Source organism: Falco naumanni, chromosome 11 (genome assembly GCF_017639655.2).
Source record: "Falco naumanni isolate bFalNau1 chromosome 11, bFalNau1.pat, whole genome shotgun sequence".
NCBI lineage: Eukaryota > Metazoa > Chordata > Aves > Falconiformes > Falconidae > Falco > Falco naumanni.
In genome coordinates this window covers 17,614,037-17,634,549 of record NC_054064.1, presented here as the reverse complement: position 1 = coordinate 17,634,549, position 20,513 = coordinate 17,614,037, and the positions used below count along the sequence as shown (strand labels likewise).

The following is a 20,513-nucleotide window of genomic DNA, read 5'->3' as shown; positions in this document are numbered from 1 at the left end:
CGCCAGCCGGGTGCCCTTTGTGTGGGGCCAGCCGTTCCGGGGGCTGCAACGCGCGGGTTCGAGAGGCCTAAACCTGTCAATAGAACCCATCCCGGGGGCAACGCCAGCCCCTGCCGGAGGATCGCCCCTAGCATCCCGAGGCACGTATCCTCCCAGCTCCCCAGTACGTGGCCATATCGACCCCTGCTCCTTGAGGATCCCCGAGCCTGGCACGGCAGCTCCTCTGTCTTTCAACCTCCATTCCCCCCCGCCCCGTCCCCGTTACAAGTGCCCCCACTGCTCTTAAACAAACACCAATTCAGGCACAGAAAGCTTGTGACTTGCCCAGCATCCTTCAGGGAAGCTGGTCTGCGGTCGGGGGGATGCAGGCTGTGGGTTTCCAGCACGCCAGCAGCCCGTGGCAGTTTCTTCTCTGGATGCTCCCAGTGTGTAAGAGCCATGAGGTAGGTTACTCAGACTTGAAAATGGAGGACGGTAGTGGTAACCACCCTGTTGTTTGGTGGAATAAGTCTCAGCAGTACTTCCTGTAATGGTGGTGCTGAAAGTGATGTTTTACTTGGTTTAGCTGCTGGTGCAGAGAGCAAAACATCTCTGGTACTAGCTTTGGGGTACCTGCTACTCATAAGCATTGTCAGTTACAGCTTTTTTTTCTAATAGCCTAGAGAAGTATTTTGATTTTTTTCAGCATTGTGTCTGTCAGCCATGGTAGGGAAGGATCATCTTTTCTCCTCTAAAACTGAAGGTGGAGGATGGCTATGCCCTCTTGTTTGGAAGAGCGGGCTTTAGGATGTGAGAAATTTGCAGGAACAGCACTGAGATTTTGATCCCGCAGCTCTGAGCCATTAAAAAAGCACTCTCATCCCAGATGGGGTGGCTAAATTCCTTTCTCTGTGCCTTTTTTAAAATTTTTTTTCCCCCTTTCTTCCTCGTCAGTCTTCCTGGTGGCAGAGGAAACCCCTTTTCTTCAAACTTAGGGTAAGGATTGGTGGTATAGAAGGTTAGTGTTACGTTATTTGCTCTTGATTGCTGTCTTAAATTAATTCACCAAGGCTTGCTCAGAGGTCAGGATCCTACTCATTCTTTGTGATTTACAAATCCCCTATAAACCTTTTATTGTTAGCTGAAACTGATTTATAAGGTCCTGACCTAGGAATATGCTACTCTGGCTATGTTTTTTTGTGCTGTACACCATTTTCTTCCGTGTTTCTGAGCAAGCATTGCCTTTATAATAAACTCATTTGGTGCTTTGCCTGTATCTTGCTCGACGTGGAAAACACTAGTCTGTTATGTCTGCTGTATCTGTTTTGCACATAATAAGCAGGGAATATTTAAATATAGATACTGTTATTTGCAGTCAAGATGACTTTGATAAAGATCCAAAGTTTACAAGGGCTATGTGAGGTAACATGGGGAAGGGAGCAGCATTAAGCAGTAATTTATTTTGTAAGATCCAGGTGTGCGCAATAGACATCTGCTCCAGTCCTGACACCTTTGAGGGGACAGTAGTCTGTCCAGTGTGTTCAGACCTGGAGGAGGCATTGTAAAGCAGCAGCACCAACAACGGGGAAAGTCTGCGTGCAGCCGTCACAGGAAGGTAATTATTAATAGGAACAAACCAGTACAATAATGATGCAAAGAGAGTGAAAGCACTTAGGTGCTTGCTGTGGAAAGATTAACTAGTGTATGTTGTGCTAACACATAACTGCACATGTAAAATACAGTTCTTGTATTCTGGTTCTATAGCCCAGTATTCCTGTTCCTCAGACAAGCCCCTTTCTCTTCTGTAGCCGTAGGTAGGTGGTGGTATGGAGATGTCACAACTGTATGTTGTGTGTGGACAGCTTTCTTGATTGCGTGTGCCTGGAGAGTGAGAAAAAAGCTAATGTTGTGGGTGATATGGCTGCAATAGGTCCTGCCAGTGACAGGAGGATTATAAAATAAAGGCTAGTGAAGAAAAGGTTATGCATGTCCCTGTGGTCAAAAGCACTTGTGACCATGTGTGTTGTGGCTTGGTGCAGTTTTATAAGAAGTAACTGTACTGAAATTTCCTGCCTTGAAGTTAGTTCTTCTAATTTCTCCAAGTCTTCCTGTTCCTTTTGTGTATTGAGGTCCCATTCAAAATCTGTTGAAGCCAGTCAGTGGGAGTAAGTGGATTTTGAACTGGGGGTCCTGTACCACTGGCTGAGTTTCTTTTCCTCCTTGTGTTCTCGATGCCACTGGCCACTGTGTCTGTTCCTCCTTTTGCTGCATACCAGTGGGTTGGCTTGGGACATCTGGCGGGCAGAGCACTGACTCAGCCCTCAGCCCAGGGTCTCCTTTGCTTTCTTCTCCACCTCTAAGAGCCAGAGGGGAGTTTTGATGCTGTGATCACTGAGGATGAATTAGGATGAATCGGTGTGGGGCAGCTTTACTGAGAAGTAGCTTGAGTCACAAATGGTGTCACGGGGGAATGCAGTGAACTAGCTTGTCAACTAGATGTAAACAAAAGGGAGTTCCAGAGTTAGTATTTTACCAAATAATGAACTCTGAAGGTTTTTCATTTCTTTTCAAAAAAACAATCCGTATCTTCCAGTTAATTCATAATTGTTGTAGATCCGTAAATATTTATAAAACACAACTAGGAGTATTTGTTATACCCAAATGTTAATATATAAAGTGGAACGAACCAAACGTGCTATTTCAGTTTCTGCTGTTTAAATGTCCCCATTTCTTGCTTAGCACTGAAACAAGACTACACAATTCTCCTTTTGTTTTTTTTTCTCTTTTCTTTCTGTTTTATTTATTCATTTATTGTCTCTTGTGGTGGGAAGATTATATCGTAGAAAAAAAAGCTATTGATGTATTAAGGAAAATGGCAATAATTTTCCCCAGAAACCTTACATTTAGATAAAGGCTTGTCTGTGCTTTTGCATAACTGACATTTTAAACATCTTTTTATAACAAGCAGTGAAAAGTCTGTGGACTTCACCATGCAAAGACTTGTGCACATGACTAATTTTCCACACATGTATAGGCTCATGAGGACAACGCATGCATGCATGAGGCTCTCTGGGGTCATGGTAAAAGTGCTTGAACTTGAAAGTTTATTCTTGGCTGTGATACTGAAGTTCTGTGGGCCTACGCTTGTAAGTATTTGCCAGACAAGGACTGAAATACAGAGAAGGATGTTTGTCAAATGCAGTTTTCTAGCAGGTACCAGCGTTATATTTGTAAAACTGATTGTAATTAGTGTTTCAAAGCTACTCTGTACCTCTTGCCTTGAGAACACTTTGAGCTATGTGTTTTCAAAGTCTGACTTGCTTGTGTTGGGGATGGGTTTGGCTCAAGATCTTTTGGTCTAAGCAAATTGAGTGCAATTTTCTTTTAACCATATAACAAAGAATAGGTATTGATTGCTTGCCAGACAATTTTTCCCCTCAGAGATTCCAAAAAAAATTTAGGGAAGAACAAAGCCAGTATTTCTAGTGTTTAACTTCTTGAGAATCATCTTGAGTTTTGGCATGTTAAAAGGGAAAGTGCGTCACAAGTCAAGTTGGCATTTTCTAATACCATCAGTAATACTCATTTCCACATCATTAATTTTAACTGACACCGCTTCAGCCTTTCTCTTGCCACAAATTTCTTTTTAATTAAAAGAATTGAAGCTCTTTTCACTTATTTCTATATCCTGCTCAGCTTTATTCTTCCAGTCTTGCCAGAACTGGTTCCTGTCTCCCTTCAGGAAATGAGATAGGAAGAGAAGCTCAAAGAAATACCTTCCCTTTTCTTCTTCCTCTTCTGCAAGTATAAATCAGGATATGAAAACACAGTTGTTTGTGTAGTCTCAAAACTGTTGCTACCTGTAATTTTCCTTCTTTCCACTTGAGCTTTTTCCTCAGAAGTGATTTATTCTAAGGCTGAAGTAGTTGTGATATTCCAGACTTCAGAAACAATCATGATGTAACATACAGCTACTCTTAGGGGAGGAGGAAAGTTATTTGTTGTTCATATTTTTTTTTCTTTCAGAGACCCTTTTCTTGGTGAAGGTAACTCTGATGAAGCAGCAGTAAAACCAACCAGGTTGAAAGCATGTGGCAGCCAGCAGTGGGTGAGGGTAGCCATTACCTTATTCACAGTGGTCCTGCATTTTGTATCATGTATGCAAAATATATATCTAAATAGAAAAAGAAATGGTCTGATTTTTGTGATCTGCCTTGCTCCTTGTTAGTGTTAAAAAAATAATCTTCTCTGTATGTGGTCTTTTAATTAAAAGTTAGGCATCTCAGGTGTTCTGTCTTATGAAGCTCTCCTTTGAAGACTAGGAAAATGCCATCAATGGAAGATTTCTCAGACCCAAGGGGTAGGCATGACTGCTGCTGTTGCTACCTTTTCCTATCAAACATCTCTTCAAACTGTTTGCTGTGCATTTAAATGTGAAAAAATGGCACTATTCCAAAACCTGGAGTTTTAAAATCCCTTTCTATTCACTTGCTCAGGATTTTTCTGTCTTGAGTCGCATTTCCTGATGTTTTCCCCTGTATATTGAGACCATAGGTGGGGCCACCTAAATACAGGTGTCTATTGCAGGATGTCTTATCTGTGGTACTTGCATGGAGCTGGTAAATGGAATCATAGAATCATATTGGTTGGAAAAGGCCTTTAAGATCATCAAGTCCAACTATAAATGGTGAGACCTACAACAAATGTACTGAAGCATCTGCTGGAGACCAGCGATGCTACAGATAGACCCCTTCCCTAGATCCATTATGTAAAGATATACACACAGAAAGGAAAAAATCAGACACAAAGGCTCTTTATAGCCCTCGCAGTGAAGCAGCGAGGCAGGCTGCTACCCGCCCCCATGCAACCTAATGGCTGCAGAGCCACAGCCAAGATACAGGGTGGTGGTTTCCCACTACCCCCCCACTCCCTCCTTGGACTTCATTCTTTACAAGTCAGCACTGGGATAAGTTTCTCTAAAAAAGGTGTTCTTGATCGCCCTTGGATTCTACAGAAGCCAAGGCTGCTGCACCTCTAGTGTTTTTAAGTGTGGCCAATGCCACAGATACCAACATGCCCGCTAAAAGCAGCGTTGTTTTTTTTTTGGGTGGACTTTGTTTGAAGCACTTTTCTTGCTGCAGTGATCTTCCAACTTGGGATTATAGTTTTAAGGAGAAAACAGGTGCATAAGATGTGTGTATGAATATGATGTCTGAATAGCTATCTGTTCTTCAGCCATTGTTAGGTACTTTCAGCTGGTGTGAGAACTTGTATAAAGAACACCCACGCCTGGAATAACCCTAGTGCAGGCGTGCTGAAGCTGTGTGTGCTAGAGATGGAGGCAGTTCTGTAATTTTGCAGTACCTTAAGGTCAAAAGAAAAGCTGGTAAACGTGGGGAGATCTTTCATCTAGCTTGATATGTGCACACGTAAAGTTGATTTTGTTTTGTGAGCAAAAACTATAGTTTATCAGTCTTAAATGCAGTGATTAAAAAACCCCAAGCTTATCCAACACTAATTTGCTAATCATTGAAAATAACCTTTCGGTTGAAAAACTGCTTCTGCGAATATTAATATTTTAGACAGAAGTATTATGTAATAGACATTTTGTCGCCTTTGCAGTCCTGCACAGAGGAACACATTGTTAAGCTGATGTCATTTGGATTGTTCAATATAAATTTGTCCACTAAACCAATGCAAATGTCAGTGAATGATTAAAAAAAAAAGTCCATCTTGCATATTTGTACATAGTGGTTTGTGTACAGATTGTGGAAAGGGAGGATAGGAATTATTTTGGTCTGATAGTCTCTGTATTAAAATTTGAGTGAGAAGTGTGCAAGGTAGTGAACTAGCTTGCTTTGTTTTCAAGCACTGCTATGGTCACAAATGCTTTCCACATGCATTAGCAATTGCCTTCATCAAAGATGCACGGAGGAACCAGACTTCACGCTTAATCTGACTGGTGTTTAAAAATACAAACTGAGAAGTCTATATACAGGGTTCCTCTCAATGGCTGCCATCCAGAAACTTTAATGTACTTGCTTTCTGTCTAATTAAATTAAGAAATAAAGCCTAAACTACCTAGCTTAGAGGAGGAACTGACAAAAGAGGAATTAAACTTTTTATGCACTTGAGTTTTTTAAAGTAACATTTGCTGGTTTATAACCCATACTAAATTTCTTCACTGTTTTACCTCCTTAGCATTGTTAGCAGGCAGAAGGGGAAGACCGTGCTTGATAGTTTGGGTCCTCTCCTTTTCTGTCCTTCTGACAACAAATCTGTTGACTCTTGAAATGAGGAAGTGGAAGAATGCAGATACACAAATGCTCGTTGGTGCAGCAGGAATTGTGACCTTGGTCAGTGCTAGTGCCCCCATGGAACGTGGGTAGGAAAGTGTCTAACAGGAGAACGATGGGAGAAGAGTGGTTCTTGGAAAAAAAGAGTGGACCAAGAATGAGACAGAATTGTACTAATAATAAATCAGGAAAATGAAAAATGCAGTGGTTTGGACAAGACTCTTATTTCCAGTGGTTAAAATTTGTGGTTACGCTTTGTTTATTTTTAGTGTAACTTGATTTAGGATGTACCTAGATTGAAAGGTGAATTTAAGAGTGTCCTTGTTAGCATCAATCAGTCTAATCAAAACAGATTTTAAAGAAAGAAACTGCTGGGGCCAGAGTTACAGGAGAACAAAAGTAGTAAAGCAGGTAGGAAAGCCAGAAAATAAAAACGAGAGGCATGCGAAAATACAAAAGAAAATAGTAACGCTGTGGCAAAGAAAAGGAGTTAACAAAACCATTGAGATAAGTGTGAATGTGTATAAAATAAAATCTTAAAACTCGAAGTTGTATGTGCTCTGCATGTGGAAAGTGTATGGAACCTGTTAGTTTGATGGAGGGAGTCTCATCTCCAGAAACAAGACTTTCATGCTCACAGCGGAATGGCAAGGTTCTCCCAGTTTGCAATCAGCTTGAAAGCATGTTGCAGAGTAATACAGAGCCCTGCGTGGACATGCGTATTCATTACAGTAAATTTAATGAGCACCTATAAACTTACTTGTTGCATTGGTGCAGGCCTGGTTTTGGTCGAATAGTTTTGCACCTGTCTGATTTCTGTTGTAAAATCGTGGTCTGTCCACGTGCACAGTGGCCCAGAGCACCCGGTCACAACCAGTGTGCAGCTGGTCAGTGTGAGGGGCACGCGGTGCTCCTCCTCTGCTGTTCCTTTTGTGAATGAAGAGAGGATGGCAGCCCTCCATGCTCTGATTGCTTCTGATTTGTCACCTCATCTTCAGTGTCTGGTCATTTACCCGCTTGCTGCCTGAACTGGTAAGATCTTGGACCTGGCTTGCTGTTTGCTAAAGAGCGTAATACCAGAGCTACCACCAGCAGCCCCCTCTCTTGTTACCTGCAGATCAGACAGTGGATTACCTGTAGCGCTGGGGGATTTTGCCTGCTTGCCCAGCAAGGTTTGATTCGTTAATGTCTTGGTTATATTCCTGCCTTCTGCAACAGAAGACAGAAAGCAGGGAGAAGATTGCATGCAGCCCCTGGCTCATGGAGAGGGCAAGAGGAGGTAGCCACGAAGAGAAAGAAAGAATCACAGGGGGCTCCTGAAATAAAAGGGGTGTTGAGTGACATGTGGAAAGCTGCAGCGAGGCCCCAGTATGGACAATGAACTCTGCAGGGAGCAGCAGTGGGATCCTGTAGGTGCCCATAGTGTAGGAGCAATGCCTAAGGTGCTTTCCAAAGGGAGTGTGGTTTCAAGACCAGCTGGAGCAAATCTGAGCTTGCACTACTGTTGAAAGTGGAGGTCCTGCCCACCTGCCTCTACCTTGGTCAGGCAGGATGCTTCCCCCAGGCACACACCAGGGGAGAGAGTTGGAGTGTTTAGCAGCAGGGTGGCTATAAAGCAGCTTAAGCAGGTTGCAAAACCTCACTCAGAGATAGCAACAAAATCTGGTATTTATCTGGTTAGGTTACATGCTGCTTTGGACAATACTTTTACAGTAGGTTTCTGTGCTGGTTTTGGTGTTGTGTTTTTCTTTTGATGGCATGACTTTTTTGCTGTGTGGTGGTTTGTTGTTTTTCTTACGCAGCAGCAAGGGAGGAAGATGGCACTTCAAAGTGATTGTCAAATGTCTGCTGTTGGCTGGGTACTTGGAGATACGTTTAGAACCCAAATTACTCAGTTGTGCTGAAATTAAACCTCTAATGACTGGAACTGCTTCACTTATTTTATTAGCTGAAGGTTTTTCCCCCAGGTTCTCTACTTCCCCAAAATACTGTCATTTCCCTCCTCTTTCTTTACAGAATTCATAATAATTTGCTCTATAAGTGCATCATCTGATTTTTTCACTCTGTTAGGAACATTTGTTTCTGTTAAATGCAACCTCTGTTAAGTGCAACAGAAGTGGTGTTTTCCTTAGTGGAAAAGATGTTTGATCAAGTGACTGTACAAATGAAGGCTGCCACATGTAGGTCTACAGTATATAGGACGTGGCATTTGGAGGTTGCACGTGTTATGCCTGAAGTGCCAAGTGCCTGGCTGTGATTCAGGTAAAATTGGCACTGGGTGATGCCAATACCCTGGTGTAAATGGGGTGTAAGTCTTTCCCTATGCTGAAAGGACCTGGAAGAAAAAAGAGAGGATTAAAGGGAATGAGTGCCAGAGGGGAACTAGGTTATAAGAGAAGTGGTACATGTGCTCCTGTCTAACCTTCATACCCACTGTTCCACATACTGACTCTGTAACAATGGGTGCATATTCTTGTATCAGAGCAGATGTTTCTGTAAGTAAGACATTGCTTTGTTTTAATAAATTGATGTTGTCACTTCAAAATGGGAGAGGGAGTTGAAGGAGGAAGCATAAAGTGAGAATTCTTCAAATGAGATTTGGAATAACATCCAGGAGGATTTCTGTGGCAAGAACTGTGGGGAAGATTCCTTCACTGGTCTTGGCTCTGCCCAAGCATGTACTTATGCGCTGATATGATTTATATGAGAATTTCTGCCTTAGGTAGTTGTTAGGTTTGTTGGGGTTTTTTTTGTTTTGGTTTTCTTTTTTAACCAAAGTCTTATGAGTGTGCTTTGTCATTTGTTTCCTTCCACCTCTCCTCCAGGTATGATCCAACTCATGCTCAGTCTGTTCTGGTAAGGGGAGGGTGGTGGTGATGGATGTCAGCAGTCTTTCAGATTGCGATACAACTCGTTGAAGACAAGCTGTCCTGTTCTTCCATGCCTTCCCAAGTGTGGTGGTGGTGCTTTTCCTTAAGCACTGATGCATTTTCAAAAAATGCAGCCCTCCTACTTTGGAGATGGGTGCTGCCTTTGCCTTCTGTTTTCAAAAACTGTTCGTTGCCTTTGGCGTGGCTGCTGAGAAGGGGTTGGAGGGCATGGCAAGCTTTGCTTAGGCCGTTCTTATGTGGGTCTCTGACCTTGTGAAAAAAGGTTACAGAAACAGCCAAGGTGAATGGCCCTGTGGCTATGAGAGCACATTCAGTCAGAGCTCGAAGTATGATCCAAAGGTCTGTTCTGAAACCTGCTTGCAATAGACCTTTGTAAAGTATCTAGTCAGAGATTTTTTTTTTTCCCTCTGCATGTTTAAAAACCAACAGTCTCTGAAAACTCCAGTTCTGGTGATGTATGCTGCAAAAAGGGATTTAGTTCTCCCAAGACCACTTGACCACCCTGACCCCTTTGAAGGAGGAAATTATTTAAGATGCATATTTTATCTGTGTATTTGGCAGTGTCTTCCCCATCTCCTTTATCCGGGATCTTTACTGCTAAGAAGAAACCTGGAACAGCAGGTTCCTGCTGACCTTTAAAATGCTCTCAGTGGAAAGCATGACACAGGGCTTGTTCCTGTGGGTTTCTGAGTGCCAGTGGGTGCCAACCCTGAAAAGGCTTTGGAAAATAAGTTAAGAGGGAAGTATGTGCTGGTGGTGGGGTGCTGGTGCTTGATTGATTTTTTTTATTTTTTTTTTTTTTCTGCAGTGGTTTGGGAGCAGCTCAGGTGAGTGAGTGCACCGTGCTTGGTGCTGTGCACAGACCCTTTGGCAGAGCAGCTCACTGCTGCAGCCACTGCTGGTGTGGAGGCAAGGGGCTGGGGGTCGATGGCTGAAGCAGGGGATGCAGCTCGTTGTCCCTACCTTTGAGCCCTGGCTGTGGAGTGTCCCCCACACTGAAGGGCAGCCCCGGTTCCTGGTGAGGTGCTGCTGCCAGCCGGGCTGGGGCTTGCCAGCCTTGTAGCGAGTGCCCTGCTGTGCTGGCGTTTGCAGCCTGGCAGCAGTGTGCGGTGGCTGGCGGTGCTAGGAAGGGCTTGGGCACACAGCAGCGGTGCTTGGGGCGCAGCCAGGGCAGGAGAGGCATGAAAAGGGCAGCAAGGCAATGGTGGCCAGCCTGCTGCGCACGGAGAGTCATGCAGAGTTGTGCCTGTTGCTAGGGGACTTGTTTCAGTTAGGAAACAGCATCAGTCTACGTAGCAACTTTCTTGGTGTTTGTTGATTGGAGGCAATTACTGTAAAATGCTTGATTTATAACGAGGCATACTTAATAAGCAGCAAACTAAAATAAATACTCATGAACTACCTGCTGGAGTCTGGCTGTTCATTTTGCTGAGCTGTTGCTTTCCATCTGCAGGCTCTGCTCTGCCCTGGAGCCTCTGCGTCACTTAAGTTGAAGGTAGCGGTGCTGGGATCTTGGCTGGTGGAACTGTTGAGCTAAAGGAGGAGGGAGGAGAGTCCTGGTTCTTCTCTGTTTTGTTCATGCCAGCAATAGAGGTGTTTTTTTCCGGGCAGCTCATTGATTCAGAGTGGGCTGCTTGCCTGGCATACTGCTCTAATGCAGCAGTTCGAGTGTGGTCAAAGCGGTTGCATGGAGCATACACGGTGTGCAGCTACCACATCATTGGGGTCTTGTCTGGCTTTTGTGGTGGTGTAGAGAAGTGGCAGTGTAGAAATAGCAGTGCTATTGGTTAAGTTTGGATGAGCTGATGTATTTAAGAATATATGTGGGAAATAGCAAATGGCAAGTTTGAGGGATCTCCACCCTTCAAGAATAGGACAACTCAGAGTATTTCTGAAATTGCAAATCTAAGGGTACACTCGGTGCCTTCCCCAGAGATAAGGTGCTGGTGGCAAAAGAATGACTAATGCTCTGCTTCCGTGTTGCAGACTGCCGTTTCTCTTGACGCCCCACTAGCATCAACACTATTTTTGGCCACTTTGATTCACAGAAGTTTGTTTTTATGCAGGAAGAGTCCGTGGTGCTTGTCAAAATGAGAAAGTGACTGTCAGCGCCTGGCTTGGTATTCCTGTCACTGGAGCCTCCTGGAACCAGCGCTCAGCCCAGGTGAAGCCAGAGGAGGAAGGAGGAAAAGCACAGCCTGATCAGGTACTGAGCCAGGAATGGGAAAAGCTGTCTGATGCTGAGTTGAAGTTGTGGATGATCCTTAGTTATAAAAATAGAGTTCCGTTCCTTAAAAAATTTTGTTAAACATGCGTGATACGGTGGTGGCCCAGTAATGACAACCATGTAACCTGTGGACCTGGCATGGGTGTGTGTTATATCACAGAGTGGCTGGGGTTGGAAAGGACCTCTGGAGATAATATAGTCCACCCCCCCGCTAAAGCTGGTTCACCTGGAGCAGGTTGCACAAGCTTGAGTTCTGTAACAGATCTGAGGTAAACATAAACAAATACAACTTTACGTTTTCAGAGGTATTTTGATTTACACATCTAATGTGCAGCACAGCTCAGTATGTGTTTGCCAATACCTGTAGCCAGGCTCCATGTGAGTTGGAAAGAATGGACTAGGAATACTCTTAACACATTTGAATGCTGAAGAGCAGTTTGGTGTCTGGAGGTTAAACTCTTCCGTCAGCCTCATTCTTTGTTCTAACAGGCAGATATAAGCACCCGCTTTCGAGGAGCCCAATGTTCTGTGGCAACCATAGAGCACAGAAAGGTAGCAGTCTGATGGGTTTTAAGACATAACCAACTATCAGCTTGCTAGTTGTGGTTTTATTTCCTTGGATTCCCATAACTGTTCCCGGAAACTGGTATTTGTTCTTGCGTTCAAGTCTTTCAGGTTGTCATACTTAAGAAGACTTACTTAGGTTCATCTTGTTGTATGAAGACAGTCAGAGTAGTTCAAGGCTTTGGTTTATTGTATTCAATTTATTTTTTTCTTACCTAACTATATTTCGCAGGTTTTGTGGAGCTTCTGCTCTGAGGACCATGTTTTGAAACAACTTTGCTTTTTTTTAATGCACCTTCAGAGATTCTTTAAGAACAGGGCTGCTACGTATGTATGCTCATATAATGCTGGGATGGTAGTGGCCCGCAATTCACTTCTAGAGGGAAGAGTTTTTTGAAGAGGCATGATGTTTTTCACCTTGAGTGATGCTTTTTCTCCAGAAATAGCAGCATCTGTCCCTTAGACTGTCTGAATTCATTTGTCACGTTTTTATGTTATTTATTCACCCAGGTGGGAACAGTGGGGGTTTGTTTAGATGAACTGTTAAGAAAATTATTCTTAATGTTCTAGGGGTAATTTCCAGCTCTGTCTGATTTTATCTTCTCTTGTGTGGTGGAAAAATGGAAGTATTTTTCTAGCATGCATTGGGAATCCTTCGCTTCTTTGTCTTGGGAAATAAGGATCAGCATTTATTTGATTCAACAACCAGCTTCCTGCTTCCCAAGGAAGAGATAGTGGCTCATTTGCCTGCAAACATCCCTCCTGTGGAGAGTCTTTGTTGGGGAGTTAGAGGAAAGCTAACAGCTACTAGTGAGATAGCTGCATAGCAGGATGAAGGGGGATTATTGAAGCATTACTAGGAAATTCATGGCTGTGTGCAAGACCTTACGTACTCCCCAGACAAGCTGACCTAAATTCTGCAGCCAGGCCTTACTGGTTTCTGCATTGATGTGATGTGGCAGGCTAGATAACCTGCAGCAGATCTGATTTTAAAAAAAGAAAAACAAAGGAAAAAAAGGAAAAGAAGAGGTCAGAGAAGATTTATATTTGAGTAGAAACACGGACAGGGCAGTCTGTATTAACTGTACTGAATCTATCTTAAACTTTTTTGTTGTTTTCTAAGCCACACTTCTCTATTCTTGAGTACTTTCCATGTAGTCAGGATGAGTCTGCATTATAAGGATGCTCATTAGGAAGAGTGGAGAGGTTGTTTACTCCTAGATGGGGAAATACCTGGATGGTTTTGTTCATTAAGAGGCTTTTACAGATGGTTTGGGGTTGAGATAGGTTTTAGCAAATGGTGATACGTATCTTATCAATAGTGAAGCAGTTAACCCAACTGACACTTAGTCACCTCTTGAGGGGAAATAGGATTAGCATCTACTTGACATAAATGGAACGGCTTGCGCTTATGCTTTCAGGCAGTCTGTTTCTCAAGATTGTGCATGACACACAAAACATGACACAAAAATCCAAACAGAAAATGAAATGCAACGTCTATCAAAATAAGTTGGTCGGTCTGACCTGTGTGCAGGATTTTACTGCTGTTACTTCTTGTAGCAGGATTGTGACTTTGCAGTTTAGTTTCTGCTGGCACAGACCTGGTGTGATGGCAGTTACTGCTTCCTCCCTTTTTCTGTAGACGTAAGCTAGACTGATGCAACCTCTCCTTTGCCTTCACCCCTCCCGCATGCATGCTGTCGTTACCCGGTCTCGCCACTTCCTCCTGAGGTGCCCCGACAGCTACGAGAGGAATTTTTCTGCTGGTGCTGCTTAAACTGGGTCCTATGAAAGGAGCGGTTTGTGCAGGCAGAAGAATTTTGCAGCCACTGGAAGGGCTTCTGCAGTAAGGTTTTTGCTGGCATGAGAGTAATCTTGGCTGATACAGCTAAATCAGCAAAATGTTAAAGTGTGGCTAGGGGCTTTTCTGTGCAAGTGTTCTGGTCTGGTTACTGTGATGGAGTGCATATGTGTGTGTATATATATAAAATATATTTGTGTCTGGAAACCTCTTTCGTGGGAGCATAAGCTTTCAGGTCTTTTGGATTTTCTTAGAGGAATTTCTGCAGCTGCAGAATCCTGTAGCACCAGGGGAAATAGCGATATCCTCAAACATAGCTGGTTTGTTTTGGATCACATTTCACTGATGTGCTTTAGATTTGTTTTAAGAACAACTTGTCTATATAAGCTGTTTGTTTACTCTATGCACATAATAAGCAGCAATGCCGACCTTCTTCTAGAAGTAATGAAGGGACCCAAGGAAGGTGGATTTGCTTGATTATTTTCTTTTAATTTCTTGTGCCCTGCTTTATCGGCATTTCAGCATGTAGTTCCTCTGTGTGGTGTAAGGCAGCGTTCATTCTCCAGAGGTAGGTGAGTCTGACAGATTCACTTGCTATGCATCAGCTCCCTCTGTGAGTTAATTACAAAAATGTATCAATACCAGACTTAATGTTGGGAGGTAACCTGTCGGCTTGTTCTGATCTGTTAACGGAGTGAGTGCCACGTGTAGCTTGTGCCAATGGTCCTTTGTATTTTATGTGTTTGAGCTGTGTGAGCTTGTGGCAGAGGTGGAGGATGAGGCCAGGAGTAGCTCACTTAAGAAAATAAAATCGTCTTTTAACAAAATCAATTTTTGACCAATGGCTACCAAAGGGCAGACAAAAGATGGATGTCCTGAAGTGCTGTGTGTTTCCAAGCATCCTTCAGCCTCTGGGGGAGGGGGTGCCCTTCCCAGACGTGTTGCAAACGGCAGGCTTTCCTGGACGTTCGCCTACAGATTGACTTCTAACCCAACACCAAGGTACACCCCCCGCAGGTACGGGTGTGCACGTAGTGAGTTATGTCGGTGTTGGTGCGGCCGTGGTTGGCACAGTGTTGGCAGCAAGGGCTGGCAGGGAGGGCAGCACTGCCCTGCGCTGGTCCAGCTCCCCAGCCCACCTGAGGGACCTGCCGTGTGCCATAGGGAGCAGTGGGACCCTGCAGGGACTGGGACCAGTGGGGGAAGCACCACAGGCCAGCCCTGTTGCTGCCCCGCTGGGACTGGGTACAGAGAGGGGATTGGAGAGCAAGGGCTGTTTCCCCTGTGGGTGTGTTTCTGTGCCAGAAACAGCAGTTAGAAGTTTATTAATTGGCAAATTAACTTTATTTAAATTCCCCACGAAACTGATAAACTGTTTTTTGCTTGCAACAATGTTATTGCCAAAGCTGCCTCAAGGAAAAAGTAATTTTTTCCTTAGGTTTTAGGTAAATACATAAATAATATATACATATATAAAGTAGGTAGATACAGATGTCATTTTGATGACTTCTTTGCAATGAAAAGGATGTCTGCGTACCTCACCCCAACATTACAGCTTCCACGTCAGGTTGTCTTTTCTTCCTGTCCTCCCAGCAGAATTTTCACTGTTAATGTTAGACGCAGAAACTGGAAAACAGCCCTACTTCAGTGGTTTTTCCACTGTTTTTGCTCCCGCCCTTCTTTGCCTAGTGGGAGGCTTGCCCGTTACCGATAGCAGAGGGCAGTGCCCCTGGGCAGTCGTCTGCAAGCAGAGCTGTGGGCAGCCAGCGTCTCCTGCCAGCCTGAGCCTGGCCACGGGCACCGATACCGGCTGCCGCGGGCGGGAGGGGGGAGCTGGCATTCATCAGTGATCGGCAGGGAATTTACCATAGCAGAGAAAAATCTAAGCAGGGTCAAAATGCAGCAGTGCTCTCTTGGAACCTTTAGCGGAGTAATGTCATGTTGTGGATTTTCATATGTATTTCATTCTGTTTCCTACTGGATGTGTACCAGATTCAGTAGGCTGCAGTAATGTTAGCTGTGTGTTTTGACACAGCGTGATGCTGTTTTGAAATGTTTACCTGCTTTCAGTTCTCGTGTTTTGGATAGATGGGAAGAGATTCTCAACATGTGGTTGCTCCCCCAAGCTTCATCCCTTATCTTTGGGAGGTGATGCTCTCTCGAATAAGGGAGCACCATCGCAGTGTGCTTGTTCTCTTCGAGGCTGGCTGTGAATACTGAAGCACCAAATCAGCATAGTGAGGTTCAGCATCAAAGGGTAAGGTATGCCCATCCTTGCCTGCACCTGATTTCATTTCACAGAGAGGTGAAACACTTCCAACAACGGAGAAACCACAGAAGGGCTTGGGTTGGGATGGGGGAAAGTTGGCCTTTCCAAAACCTGGTGGTTCTTACGTAGATGGGCCTAACATGTTGTCTAGTAACCTTGATATTGAAAAGGACACACCATAAGAAGTCTGTGACATTGTTGCCTGGCACCTCAGACAGTGAAGATGGGAGGAGAAAGGAAGATTTGTGAGGGGAAAAATGAGCAAACAGCTCTTTACCTAATTATTTTAGTGCTGTTGTGGTTTAGCTTTAGTGCTGTTACTCTGTCCACAGCTTTTTATGGGCCTCTTTTAGAAAAATTTTAAATTTAAATAAATAATACATTTCTCTAGTTTTATTTATTCTTTCAAGTGCTATTGCTTGCTTGCAATTATAACATTCTACTGCCTCCGGTGACTGGATATATGAAATCCTGGCCTCTGTTGGGGAGCAATAAACTCCCAAACTTTGCACTCATCTGACTTGGCATTTCATGAAATAGCTCTTGCTCACTTTATTATTGGAAACTGTGGAAAAGTTTTCTATGCATAATTGGAATTGATTTGATCAATAAGGCATTAGCCTCTTTCCTATTCCTTCAACTCTTACGTTCTGCATGAGCTGGGCAAAAAAATGTGTTTTTTCTGCTCATAAACTGAAGCTGCTGCCTTTTGAAGTAAAATGTTTTTTTCCAGGCACTCTGCAAAACAAGTTCAAGTAATTACGTAAGGAACTTAGTGATAACATTACCGACGTTTGAAACATTGGGGGTGGGGTGGGGTGGGGAATCTGTGAAAATAAATTCTGTACAAAAGGAAAACCCCAGACAACCCCTGTCCCCCCTCCCATGTGTTGTTTTGAAGTCCTGCAGTAGTTAAGAACGCTGCACAGGATTTTGTTTTAAATCTCCTCTGCAGAGGAACTATGGTGGTTTTGGGCTTTTGAGGCAAAGCTCAACCATCCCACCCCACCCAAAAACGCAACAACTGCACCAGAGCTGCGGTCTGGGGTCTGGCCGTAGCTTGCAACTGGATCTGGCGGTCCCGCACGCCTTGCCTTTTTGTCACGTCCTGCCACCTGGTGACTTGCTGCCTCCCATGACGCCAGGCTGGGATCTTGGTAATGCTGCTGGAGGCTGGGGGCAGTGGACATTCCTGTGGCTTGGGGGAAATGAGGAGGGCTGTGGAAATAGTGGTGTTGAATGGGATTTTCTTTAGATGCAAGAAGCAATGGGCTGTGATAGAGCTAGAACGTCCCATGTCAACTTACCACCTTTTGTTTGATGAGTAATGGCTGTTTTTTCCCCAAGTCTGTGTACTTCCTAGTTCTGGACAACACCTGACTGGTGGTAACTTGCAGTCGAGATCCACAGCAATGCCAGTATTTCCTTTCCAGGTGAGGGAACAGGATGGGAAGCAGCAGGGAAGCTCTGCAGGCTGTGGATGAGTGTTTGGGAAGGCAGAGGTGGGTGGTGGTGGAGCAGGGAGGTATCAAAATACACAGCATGGAGCAAAAAAGCATGCGTAACGTTATGGGAGTGTATCGGTTCATTTCTCTTTTGGATTGTCCCGTCCTGGTATGTGTATTTAGACTGGGACAATCTGGGATAACAGGCTTGGTAAAATAATCAGGTTGCCAAGAACTCCATCACCTTGTTAAGCATAATTTCAGATTTTTGATGTGTTTGTCCATCTTCAATGCAGCTAATTTAAGATACGTGTTTAAGATAAGGGGTTTTTAGCACTTTGTCTGTAGCTTCTCTCCTTACAGCTCACGTAAATTCTTCTGTTTGTTTTGGTTTTGCACCCCTGCTCTGTCTTAATTGGAGTTCAGTCTGAGGGCAACAACTGAGAAACTCCTTCTTTCACTAGAAGGGTATGTCTAGGTTGTAGGGGATGGGAAAATGAGAATTGGAGATCTCATCTATAAACATTTATCAAAGCTTATTTCAACAGCCATTTTTGTCTTTGTTATAGTAGCTGGAGCTATGCCAACCAAAAAAGCCCCAAACCTGCTTTGCTTTGACATTTAGCTAGATCCTTATATATAATATCCTAATGAGGGGTAGAGTTACTTTCTGTTTTCTTTGTGTGTTGGATAGCACTTACATACATCGTCGGTAGAACTTGGGTGTTTTTTTTGCAGTGTCATTGAGTTTCTTTTGCTTGCGTGGGTTACTCACATAGCTGTGTTAGTGGGAAGACAGATGCTTGAAATAGAAAAATATGATGAGGCAAGGGCTGTCAAGTATTATGCATATATTCTGTACCTTACATACTGAAGCCCTGACCTACTTGAGGCCTCTAGGTGCTTCTGCAATGTTTAGCAATGATAAACTGCAACATCTGGCAGAGGGATTCAGTGTGCAAGAATGACACCTGAAGAAACAACCTTTAATCCTATCCCTGAAATGAGCCAGTTTCAAGGTTTCTTATTTTGGGAGAGGTTGGATGGGGTGCTTTCATTCATGTGTATGCTGGCATGATGTTCAGTGGCCAGCACCTTGTGTTAATAATTGTTGGAAAAGTAATATTGTTAGAGCTGACTTATCTGACCTATTTTTCCTTGCATGTGTGCTGCAGTAATTCTTCGTGTGTGCATATATATATATATAAAAATATCACACCCCCCCCCCCCCCCCCCCCCGAGAAATTCAACATACCAGGAAAAGCCCCAGTCACCAATAATATCTGAAAACAGCAAAGTAAGTCAGAAGACCAGAAAGCCCCCAGATTGTCCCTTAAGAGCAACAAAATGAGCTATAATGTGGTCAAGGAGAGAGCTGTTTGCAGCCAAGGGCACTTGCTAAGAGGGAGATGGGATATGAAAACCCAAAAGCTATCTTTTTTTTTTCTGAATGAGGACAAATGTAGTTGTGTTCTCCAAATAAATACTCGAAGTAGCTATGTTACTTAGTGTTCCTTATAATATTAAATGGCTGTGTTTCACAGCTTGTCACAAAAGGCCTTGGGGCTTATTTTTGGCTTTCTGGATAGTCTGATCACAGATGATAGAACTAGGCAGGCTAAAGGGTCATGGCATTTTAGAAAGATTTTCTTAAAAATAACTCGCTGACCTTTTAGAGTTGGAGGTATCCCCAAGATAAGCTGTTTCTGATTGATCTGAGGCCAGAGATATGTTTCTTGCTTATTAAATACACCGAGCATGGATAGATTTGTATAGTCTTGAAAGGCTGTGTGGATCAGCAGCGGTTGAAAACGTTTTCTGAAGTTTGAATGGGTTAAACAGTGTTCCTGGTGTTTCCTCACACCTTTCTTGTAATGTCATCTACCATGTTAAAGGTATATGTAGGGGATGGACTTGTTTTCGTTCTGTATGTCCGTAGGGCGCATAAGGAATGCGCACCTTGTTTTCAGAGCAGCCACAGACTAGTCCTCAGGAGCTGAGTCACTGCTATTTTGTAAGCCGGGTTTGCCTTCCTTTCACGCTGTTCTGCATTTTTCTGTTCCCTAGTCCATGATAATGTAGATTTTTAAGTAAGTGTGCTGGTGTCAGGAAGCCTGCTTCCTAGAGTAGTTAGTGTCTTATCCCCATGTGCGTGGTGTGTACTTGGCCTGATTTGATACTAGCAAATGTAATTTTTGAGTGTTCCGTTTCTTTCTAGTTGGGTCTTCATCAAATTATGAGACAAAGGCACTTTCCTTGCAGCTGTCTTAACATGATCATTAACAAAAAATTATTATTAAATGTGGGGAATATTGTATTTAGTCTGTTGTTATTATACTGTCTTACTTGTATGGTCTTGTTTTCAATTTTCCCTACTCAATGTTTGAGACTTCCCTGAGCCTCAGATTAATTGACATGTTCTACTTGCATTTTAACCGAGCTTCACTATAGGGATGCCGTGGTAGGGTGGGACTGGGAGAAATGGGCTGCTGGAAGGAATCAGAGGGAGAGTCATGGCTCTATAACTTGAGCATCCAAGTTACAATGTGTAGTATGTATAACGCCTTGAATTATGACGCTGGATTCCACTATTTACTTTGATAATCACTTAAACTTACTCTTATACCTTAGTAATACTTTATTTATGGGAGGTAAGGTATTTTCCTATGATTGATAGTAACTTTTTATTACTTCCTTTTAGTTGGATCATTTTTTTTTTCCATTGGTAGCTTATAGGAGGAGGTAAGGTGCCAGAAATTTTCAGCAGTGTCATCTTTTTTATTTTTTAACAAAAAGCTTTTCTGAAAATAACTGCGTATCAATGTGTCTATCAAACTCTTCCAAGAGGCCTGCTACCTGTAATTTTTTTTACAGCTTTGCTAGGTTAAAGTTTGAAGGTCTGATTGTTTTAATTGATGCTTTTGCAAAACTTCCGTAGCTGGAAAACAGACAAGTCACGTGCATTTCATGTTACTTCTGCATGGTTAAAATCAAGGGCAGCAGTGTGGGCTACCACTAGAAGTATTCCCAGGAAAACCATA

General features: G+C 43.4%; 1 protein-coding gene across 5 annotated transcripts in view; it reads left to right on the top strand.

Annotated features, from left to right (window-relative positions):
* The window catches only part of LRRC8D (leucine rich repeat containing 8 VRAC subunit D), a 53,423-nt gene that overhangs the window by 636 nt on the left and 32,274 nt on the right, over positions 1–20,513 (top strand). Inside the window, exons 1-2 of one of the 5 annotated variants that reach the window (XM_040610256.1) lie at positions 361–443; positions 11,233–11,372. Coding sequence is in view for 1 of the 5 variants with exons in the window: in XM_040610252.1 (XP_040466186.1) it covers positions 17,163–17,184 (22 nt within the window). In the remaining 4 variants the exon portion in view is untranslated. Of the gene's footprint in view, positions 1–360; positions 444–1,520; positions 1,595–9,543; positions 9,788–11,232; positions 11,373–16,883; positions 17,185–20,513 lie in introns of those variants that run through there. The other 4 variants (XM_040610255.1, XM_040610254.1, XM_040610253.1 and 1 more) reach the window with 4 other exon arrangements.